The sequence below is a fragment of the Vanellus vanellus genome, assembly GCF_965231255.1.
Source record: "Vanellus vanellus genome assembly, chromosome: Z".
Lineage (NCBI taxonomy): Eukaryota > Metazoa > Chordata > Aves > Charadriiformes > Charadriidae > Vanellus > Vanellus vanellus.
In genome coordinates, this window is record NC_138908.1 from 10,478,659 (window position 1) to 10,489,335 (window position 10,677).

A 10,677-nucleotide genomic window follows, 5' to 3' on the forward strand; every position below is an offset into this window, starting at 1 on the left:
ATACATAGTGTTGGTCTAACAGTTCTCACTTAGTCAGAGAAGGAAGAGGTTTGTAGAAGCTCAGGCAGATCTATTTTAAGATTTCAGATTATACTGCAAACTGGTTTCATCTGTGGGTGGATGAAGTTAAGAGCAATAATTATAAACTAGCAACCAAGGAGGCTGGAAGTAGAACTCCAGACGCTTGGTATATTTTTTTTGTTGGAGAGCTACCAGGCTCCCTTCCAGAATGAGTGTTAAGTAACAGCACTCCAGCAAACACACCAAGTATTTATACTTGATCAGGTGCTAATACAGGCCCAGGGGTTCACCAGAGTGGTAGCTTGGAAGCAGATGAGCAATGGGTCACATGAAAGCAATAGTTTTCAGCCAGTAACCAGAAGTTTGTACGTAGTAGGAGTTTTAACATCTATCTCCATGAATTAGCAAGTTCAAGCTATGCGTTCATTGCAAGCCTGGTGTTCCACATCAGCTGTGCTTGATATACTACTACCTGTAAAACAGCCCTGAAGCTCACATCAGCTGTCCAGTGTTAACAGAGCCAAATACAAGGCACACGCATCTTCAAAGAAGAAAACCTGGACAGGTTATAGGTAGCTGGCTACAAGTACAGTATCAGGTAGTCAGAGATGTCTGAAAGAGGACAAGGGAGTCTGAGCCCTAGGACAGGTGGGATATGAAAGCTTTTGGAGTGATAGGCAAGAAACCAATACTGGGAGTCGGGACCCTAGGCAGCTGCCAGCCTCAAGGCAGGCCATAGCAAGAACAGCCAACATCACCTTATCAGGAAAATACTCTCACAACACGAGTCTAGAGCAACTACAAGGATCACAGCTAGAGGACCGCAGGAGTAAGCCACACAGAATGTTTTCGTTCTAATTCCGCACAGCCTGGCACTTCCAACCCTTAGCAGCATGCTATTAAATCTGCACGGCCTCAGTGGGGCTGTGTCCTGAGTCTTACCATACTTCTACAACCCTTTGGGTACAACCACACAGCAGAAGACCATCTACTTCTCACCTCTGCTCTGAGCCCACAAACCCATTAATAATGCCTCTTCTCCTCAGTGTCAAAGTGAACATCCTAGTGCAGAGTCACTACTGAAAGTGACAAACTAGTGAACTAGAGTCTGTCACATGCCAGCAGAACTTCCTTTTTTTTTTTTAAAAAAAAAAAAAAAAGGAAAAAAAAGAGAGAAATCCACACTGACACTTCCCCATTTTTCTTACCTTCCTCTGCAGAGGATCTGCTCTGAAAAGCAGGTCTCAATTAGCTTGCATGCCTTCCAAAAGCTTTAAGACAGCAAGAACTCAGTTTTACAGCTAACTCTGCAATGGACCTCGCTATGCATCCTGAGGAAGCTGAGATCAGTACTGCTTCGGTTCAGCTTTAGCTGTCTCCTTATTTGGAGGGTAGCTAGGGTAAAGTGAGAATAAGCTTGAAAAAGCTGATGGTGGTCAGGTATCAGGACAAACAATGTCTTATGCAACTAGATTTGAGGGGAACAAAAACATCTTAATAGAAAGATCTTGCCAATACAGAAATGCTTCAGAGACAAGAATCTACAACTTAAGTGTTTCGTGTTTGCTGCAGAATCACTGTGAAAGCCAAGTACTTAGCCAGAAACGTCCATTTCATCTAAGAGGTTAGATGCTGCTCAGAAGTCAAGGTTTCCTGGCTCCTAAAACAGCTCTCTTCTACAAGTCAGGATGAAGATGCTATTTCAGACAATGAAAGCTCCACAGCCCTCTTCATAAGATTCAGAAAACTTGAGACTAGTCTACTTAGAGGGCCTCAGAACCAGGGAAGCCATAGAAAACAGCACAGAAGGTTCTCCTTCCCTTTCCCATGACCTACTGCTCTAGTAGCATTAACCACTGTTCTTAAACAGGAACCAAAGGTTTATGAGACTTGAGGGTTAGACAGGGTCTAAACTACTAGACCATTCCCATGTTTGAATCAAAACCCAACAGAGGACATGCAGGCAGTGCTCCCGTCTTCCACGTTCCTTTGACTCAGGATATAGAAGTGTCCTTAGCGGCTCCAAAAAAGCAAGGAAAGCACGCTTTAAAGAATGCAAAGCAGTGATGGCGGAGGTTCAACCACTTCAAGCTGCACATCTGTGGCACTGCTTTATGGGCAGACAGCTTCTCTTATTTCTGCACTTTCTCCCCTCAGAGGATTTTGTCTGAAGTACTTTTATCTTGCAGCAGTGTTTAGGAAGTATTTGCTCAGAGCAGGTAAGAACCCAGAAAAAACAAGTTATCCAGTTCATGGTGATGGGTCAGCCATTGCCACTATCCTCCTGCCAGAGGGATGTCCTAGTTCAGGCCTTGTTGTGGACAGTGGTCCTTACCGAAGCTTACTGATTCAGCGCCGCTTTGAAGCAGGAGATGACAGCCCACACTTCTGCACTGCCAATCTCCACCAGACTCTCCAGAAAGGCCCTTGAAAAGGCCAAGAAAGCAGATAAGCACAGCTCCTATCAAAGAACCAAAAAAGAAGAGCTGCAGAGCTTTAAGCCTAAGTCAGACTTGTATACTGACATCCCTCTGTTTCCCAACTATTGGAGCTATCCACACATTGTTAATTGATTAGTGAGCCAGCCTTTCAAGAGATTAATGACCCACCACCAGATATTAAGACCAAGAGGCCTACTAACCACCTAAAAGGTGGGTTTACCTATTTACCTCCACTTACCATACTTGCTGTCTAGACTGCTCAATATGCAGTGCAAGCAGTTCAAGCTTACTATTGCCTTGAAGTTAGGAACACCTGTTTGTTCACTGAAGTTTTTCCTGAGGTGAGAGAGAACTTAAGTCATTTTTTTTCTTGCCAGAATGCCAGGTATTAAGTGGAAGAAGGGGGATCCCTCACACTGCAAAGCTGTTGGACTCCTTCCATCAGAAGGATCAGACATTTGGCTTTTTCTGCTAGTTCAGCTAGAAGGAAAAAAAAAAAAAATGCTGCTCTCCTCCTACTGGAAATCCTTTTATTCTGCAAGGCTCATTACCCTACTGCCATTTCCAGGTCAACCACAGAACTGCTCTCAAGTCAAAAAATTGATTACTCCAGCCCCTTTTTGCTCTCCCCTTTAGAGTATTTCTGTGCTGCCAAGGCCCTAGAACAGGACAGTACTACATACAGGTACTAGAAGACGGACTTCACCTGTGTTGCTAGTGGAAAAACTGGGCAAGAACCTTCCTACTGAGGAGAAGTTAGCTGACCACAGCCTGAGGCTAGAGAGGTATTTCTGCTTGTAGGTTATCAGAGATGCTGATGCACTTCTCAGACATTTCAAGCCAGTAAAGAGGGAAGGAGCTTGCTTGTGCTCCAAAAGCAAAAAAAAACTCTTTAATACAGCTGAGGGAAGGAGTTATAAGGTGTGAGCAGCTCCTCCAAACAGAGCTTCTCACCAGCTATGCGACAGTGTGGATGGACAGCACTAAGAGCGAGTACACTACCACCACTTCACTCCTGAGCTGCGAGAAGACCCATGAAGGTAGCCGCCAACTCCTATTGCGACAGGTTGGTCAGACAGCAGCCTAGTTATGCGAGCAAATCTAATCTATCTATCGTAGACAAAAAAATTCCTACTCCAACCTTATTCACATACCCCCTTCTCTCAGAGGGCCACCAGCTCTTTGACAAGGTTCTTGGATGAAGGCATATATCCCCAGAGGGAAGGAAAGCTGGCTTCACATTTGAACAACAGTGGGCAAACTTCCAAGGAGAGGGCTCCTTACATGGGCAGGAACAAGTGCTGAATCTGTATAGCACAGTTACAGGGCAGCAAAAGGTAAAAAATGGAAGAGGCCAGACTACCTTGACTCATTCCCCTACAGCACAGGAGTGTATCGGACCAGATACTGCTGGCAGCCCCAAGGGTTTTTGGGGGCTAGCAGATCTGCTCTGCCCAGAAGCAGCTCCACATTCGCCAGGACAACAGCCATAAGAAGCACCAGCCTCTTGCCACCAGCCCCTCTGTAACACCTTGTACACATACCAAACAGCCCAGAAGCGCAGATGATAAAGTTTCAAACCAATCTCACCCCTTGCAACCCTCACTCCCAGGAAATCCTACCTTAACGCATTTCAGGAAGTCTGCCCACAGAGATACCAAGTCCTTGCAAGACCAGTTAGCATATCAGCAGCGCTGCGCTGCCACTACTGCCTTCACATTCAGGAATTATCGCATCCAAGGCCCACACACAGGCAGGGCACTTTCCAAAGCCCACTAGTGTCCTGCAGGCACATGCCAGATGGAAGGAAAGGGAAAGCAGGCACAGGTACTCCTCCAACAGCATCCATTCCATACAACACCGCTGTGAAGAAGCAAGCGGGAGCTCAGCTCTGGAGAGGACAATCATGGACAAGCTGATGGCAAGCCTGGTGGTAAGGGAACAACAGCAGCTCCAAGCCTTCCCCATAAGGGCTACAGGAAGGAGACGGCGAGGGAGTTGCAGCAATTCCTGAAGCACCCAGACCCATCTGTAGAGGGTATAAGCCACAGGAAGACACGACCAGTGAAATCCTGCTTCTTGCACCCACTCCAGTGAGAGTGGGCGCACCGGTGTCCCAGCCGGTCCCTCGCACAGAGGGACACGATGCCTGCAGCCCCTACACCCGGTGCCTCCTCCTCCCCGGGGCAGCCCCGGGCTCCTGCAATAGATGTCAGCAGCGCCCGGGGCTTCGTTTCCCCGCGGGGAGACAGGGACGCAGCCCGGGAAGGGGCTGTGGGGGGCAAATACACACACAGCCCTCCTCCCTCCTCTCCACGCTCCCCTTCAAAAGCAGGGGCACCCCCAACCCCAGACGCAGCCCCCCCCCCCTTCCCCGGGCCGTACCTTGTCGGCGATGCTGCGGGGCAGGAGGAGGTCGGGGCTGGGGGTGAGCGCCGGCCCCATCTCCTCGCTGCTGGACGTGGCCAGGGGATGCGGCATCTCCCGCAACGACTTGGGCCCGGAGGACGGGAGAGGTTTGGGGGCGCCCGCCGCGCCGCCCGACATCGCGCCGGGGCCGGGCAGCGATCGAGGGAAGGAAGGCGGGGAGGCCGCGCCGCCTCGGCGGGGAGCTACGGGGGCCGCGGTAGGAGCCTGTCCGCCGCCACCGCGGTACGAGGCGGAGGAGGAGGAGGCGGAGGCGGAGGAAGAGGAGGAGGCGGAGGAGGAGGAGGCGGAGGAGGAGCAGCGAGAGCAGCGCCTGCCCGCGCCGCCACCGCCCGCCCCTTCACAAAGCACCATCCGCGCCACCTGCCTCCCCCACCCCGCCCCGGGCCGCCAGCGAAAGGCGCGGGGCCGCCTCAGCGCGGCGAGAGAGGGCGGGGCTGCGGCGGGAGAAGGCGGGGCTCCGGCGGCGGGCGTAGGCCCCGCCCCCCGGTAGGGCGGGGGCGGGGCGGGGCGGTAGGGCGGGGCCAAGCACCGCCCGCTGGGCCCTCGGCGGGGGGAGCCGCTGTGGCGCGGAGCGGGTCACGGGGTGGAGCGGCGAAGCGCGTGCTGGGCTTTTTCCAGGGGAAAACCTCGGGGAAAACGGCGGGTCCCCGCGCGGGGACGACAGCCCGTGTCGGTCGCGATGTGGGCGCGAGGGTGGGTGAAATGGCTGTAGGGAAGGGAGCGGTAGGGGGGGCGGGGGTGCCGCCCCCGTTCCCAGCGGGAACACCGACCCGCCGGCACGGGGACAGGGGTCTTCCCCAGGGGCCTGGGCCTACAGAAGCACGCTTTCGGCGATGGTCACGTGCTTGCGTTCACCGCGCTCCAGATAGTTCACATTTTTGTAGAATAATGCTTCCTACTGAAGCCACCCGGAATTCGTCGCAGGGAATTCTTCTTGTATGTGAAAGAATGAGTTTTAAAGGAGATGCCCTGAAAAGTTTTACTCTGACCCTGTGTGGGAAGAATTTTTTTTTGTGTGTTTTTTCAGGCAAGCTTAAATTCCGTCTCTCTCATTTGCTAAAATGAGCTGAAAAATTGATATCGAGTCTTGTAGAAATGATCCATGGGAATTTGTCTAACAGCATGTATCAATTACCAAAATTCAGTCATCTATCCACAGTTAACAATGTGAAATAAATGTTGATGACTGCTGAATAATTAATAAATAGGAGAAAAATCATAGTCTGGTTTAAGATATTCCTTGAGCAGATAAAGCAGCTACATTTGTCTGATAAATTACTCTTTGCAAATAACTCACTCAGCGCTAATTAGCTGTAATAGAGTAACATGCTACTGGGGGAAGAGATGGATCACTGTGAGACTGTCACAGTCCCTTCCAGCTATATATAGATTTATAAAGATACACATACAGATATGTGACCAAACAGGACTTGGATGGTGTAAACATTTTTGCTCATATTTTTGCTGGGGGACTACAGCCCACTGAAATCAAAAGGGCAGCACTGCTACCTACAGCTAAACAGGTGCCAACGCCATGTGCCACGCACGGGAGTGCAACACTGTGGACTTACATTACAAAAAGAAACACCAATTATCACAGGAAAAAAGTAGGAAAAAAGTCAATCCTTACTGTAACTAACTACTTAATATTATGTAATGTTTGAACTCTGGTGACAATCAGAAGCCCCAACCAAGTCCCAGGCCCCAGTGAGAAAGAGGCTGTGAAGTATGCCTTGTTCATTATGCTTAAGAAACAACAAGTTATTTAACTATCAGGAAAAGGAAAGAATACAAATTAGCCAGCATAAATACATGCAGCCCAGCTTTCTTCTAGACTACCCAAATCTCAAGTGGAAACTATTGCAATAAAGCAGCAGGCAGGTTCGTGCATCTGCCACACTGCTCAGGAACCGGTTCCCTTCAGTTCTGTGACAGCCTGTGTCTCAAGGGCTTACATCTTAGCAAGAGCTCTTCCTATCTTTTCCCGTAAGCATCCTCACCCAGCTGCGTTTCCAACTCAAACCCTTCTCCAAAGGAAGCCTGTCACAGACACTTACACCAACACTGTCAAAACTTGGAATCCTGGCCACGTTCTAGCTCTGTGCAGGTACAAACGACCTTCTACTCATTAAAGCTATTGGCTTGGTAGGCAGCAAGCTGAGCATAAGCCTGTTGCACCTGTGCAGCAAAGATGACCAACAGTATCCAGGCTGCCTAAACTGCAAGCAGCACAGGCAGCAGAATGAAGGCAGGGTTTATCACTCTCGACTTGGCATTCATTAGACCTTATCAGAAAAACTGCGTCTGATTGTGGGGCCCCTCATGCAAGAAAGACACTGACAAACTGGAGAATGTTCAGCAGAGGGTACTGAGATGGTCAGTGACTGGAGCACTTGCCCCGCAAGCAGAAGCTGCAGGGACAAGGCTTTTTCAGTCTGGAGCAGACATGGCTTCATGGGCACTTAATTGCAGCCCACAGTACCCCATGGGGAGGGGATGGAAGAGATGGAGCCAGGCTCTTCACAGTTGTGCTCTTCACAGCAGTGGATAGCAGGAGGACAAGAGACAAAGGACATAAATTGAAACAGGAAATTCCTGATGGATGTTAGGAAGAACCTTTTTCCCCTGAGGACAGCCAAGCAGCAGAGCAGGTTGCGGAGAGAGGTTTTGCACTCTCGGCCCCTGGAGATTTTCAAGACCTGACTGGGCAACACCCTCAGCAATCTCATATGATCTCAAGTCTGATCCTTCTTGAAGCAGGAGACTGAACCAGAGACCTCCCTAGGTCCCTTCCAGCCTGAATGCTTCAGTGATTCAGACTGTTGCTATGGAAGTCGTATGTCTAGTTTCTTAAGTGATGTGAGATGACCTCTTAATTTTCCTGTATACAAGGATGAAGTTCCAAGCTCCAGTGAGTCACTTACTGGTCTAGCTCGCGGTGATTACTGTATATACAGGTAATATACGCCTCTTTGTTTACTAATCACATTTATCTGTGTTACCTAGGTGCCTTTTGCTTGGAGCTGAAACATGTCATCCTTAGTCTTTTCATCTGACACAAACTACTTGGAAACATTTTCAAATAGCTAACTGGATCAGTATATGCGAGGTACAGGAATATTTGTGCACCTGTGAATACAAGGAAGCTGAAGTCTGGTTGGAAGAATTTCAGAAGACATTGGTAGAAGGACTTATCAAGGAAAATAGACAAACCTGGTGATTATTACGGTTATACTCCTAAATTCTGACTATGATAGTTATGTTTAAATTTCAGAATTCCAACACCGTAGCATGCTATAAAGTCAAGATGGTTACCCATTGACCAGGTCTCTTTCCTATAACAATCCCTAGGTCACTTCACTATAAATGTTCACTACAACTCATTTCTGATACTAACATGCATTTTGTGAAACCGAACAGACGGGTTAGGGTATGTGTAAATCTCTTAAGGACTAAAGACAGGTGTCTATCTCCCTCTGATTTCAGTGAGTACCAGGTTTGTAAATACCTGTATAGGCAGCAATCTAGGTTTAACAACGATATATACCTTCAGCATTGATGCAAACTATCAGAAGAATTCAAGAACCAGAAGAGTTCAAAATCATAAATCTTATCTCAAAATATATGAAACAAATCTGAAAAATCTGTACAACTGGCTGGCCTTTTCTCTGCTGTTTTCTCTGCAAGTTCTTAGCACAAACTGAGGTGAGTTTTTAGCTGTCTCTTCAGCCATGAGAGAAACCCATTTTTATTTTATTTTAACATGGAAGATGACAATCATGTACTTGATTTCAAGAGCTGGAACTTCAAAAAGACAGGAGATAAAGCATTTTAAAACTTGCGTTTGAAAAATTAGAGTTAGGAGCAAATTCTTGGACCTTGATTAGAACTAGTCACGCACTATCAGCAGATGCCATGAACAACTACAAATCTTTTATGCATGAAACAAAACAGCTCAGCTTCCCCAGGTGCCCCTCCGTAATAGGTTTGAGGCCCTGGATCTTGAAGAAGACGTAGGCGAGGATGTGGTGCAAGCCCCACCTGCAAGGTCATATAGGAAGAGGCGGTTGGCTCCACGCCTCAAGACTGCCTCTGATAAAAAAGAACAAAGGGTAATTGTAGTAGGCAATTCGCTTCTGAGAGGGATGGAGGGCCCGATATGCAGAGCTGACCCTCACCACAGGGAAGTGTGTAGTCTACCCGGAGCCCGGATCAGGGACATCACCAGGGTACTTCCCACTTCCCACCCTGGTGCACCCGACGGACTACTATCCACTGCTGATATTCCAGATGGATGGGCAGGAAGCCGCATCCCGCAGCCTGAGGGGAATGAAGGAAGATTTCAAGGCCTTGGGGCGGATGGTGAAGGACTCTGGGGGTCAAGTTATTTTCTCTTCTCTCCTTCCATCTTCACGTGATGATGTGGGATGGAATGGAAAAATTAAGTCAGTAAATGATTGGCTTCAGGACTGGTGCTACAGGCAGGGCTTTGGTTTCTTTGATAATGGCTGGTTTTATAAGACACCGGTCTGGACAGTGACACATGGGAAAGGTTTATCTCACAGGGGCAAAAGGATGCTGGGGCAGGATCTAGCAGGGCTCATTTGGAGAGCTTTAAACTAGATTCGAAGGGGGATGGGGTTGTTACTGAGCTTGCATTGGTGGGGCAGCACTCCAGAATTGATAAAGGCCAGGAGGCCTCCCATACCCATAGGGTGAAATCGGTGTGCTCAGCTCGCTCCCTGAAATGCCTGTACACCAATGCACGCAGCATGGGGAATAAGCAGGAAGAGTTAGAAACTCTTGTTCGGTCAGGAGATTATGATCTGGTGGCAATTACAGAGACATGGTGGGACAGCTCACATGACTGGAATGTGGTCATGGGTGGCTATGTCCTTTTCAGGAAAGACAGGCCAGCCAGGCGAGGTGGTGGAGTTGCCCTTTACGTGAGAGAGCAACTACAATGTACCAAGTACTGTCCACGTGCAGTTGAGGAGCAAGTTGAGAGTCTGTGGGTGAGGATTAAGGGACAGGCTGGCAGGGGTGACACTGTTGTGGGTATCTATTACAGGCCACCAGATCAGGGGGAGGAAGTTGATGAGGCCTTCTATGGGCAGCTGAGAGTGGCCTCACAGTCACAGGCCCTGGTTGTCGTGGGGAATTTTAACTTTCCGGATGTTTGCTGGAAGGACTACTCAGCCAGCCAGCCTCAGTCTAGGAGGTTCCTCCAATGCATTGATGACAACTTTCTGATGCAAATGGTGGAGGAGCCGACTAGGAGAGGTGCACTGCTGGATCTCATCCTCACTAACAAGGAGGGTCTGGTGCAAGGAGTAAAGGTTGAAGGCTGCCTTGGCTGCAGCGACCATGAGATGGTGGAGTTCATGATCTCGGCTGGTGGAATCAGAATAGCAAGCAGAATTGCAACCCTGGACTTCAGCAGGGCAAACTTTGGCCTTTTCAAACAATTACTAGGGGAAATCCCGTGGACAAGGCTGTTTGAAGGTAAAGGTGCCCAGGATAGCTGGTCAGCATTCAGGGACTGCTTCTACCAAGCTCAAGATCAGAGCATCCCGACACGTAGGAAGTCAAGGAAGGGAGCCAGGAGACCTGTGTGGCTAAACAGGGAACTGCTTGGCAAGCTCAAGTGGAAGAAGAGAGTTTATAGATCATGGAAGGAGGGGCTGACCGCTTGGGAGGAGTACAGGGCTGCTGTCAGGGGATGTAGAGAGGCAACTAGGAAAGCTAAGGCCTCCTTAGAGTTAAACCTGGCAAGAGGGGTCAA

General features: G+C 49.0%; 1 protein-coding gene across 1 annotated transcript in view; it reads right to left on the bottom strand.

Moving 5' to 3' along the window:
* The window catches only part of SNX30 (sorting nexin family member 30), a gene marked incomplete at its 5' end in the record, with an annotated part of 47,737 nt that extends 42,728 nt beyond the window's left edge, over window positions 1–5,009 (bottom strand). Inside the window, one exon of the mRNA XM_082497224.1 lies at window positions 4,848–5,009. Within this exon, the coding sequence (XP_082353350.1) occupies window positions 4,848–5,009 (162 nt within the window). The remainder of the gene's footprint in view (window positions 1–4,847) is intronic.
* Between the last annotated feature and the right edge of the window lie 5,668 nt (window positions 5,010–10,677).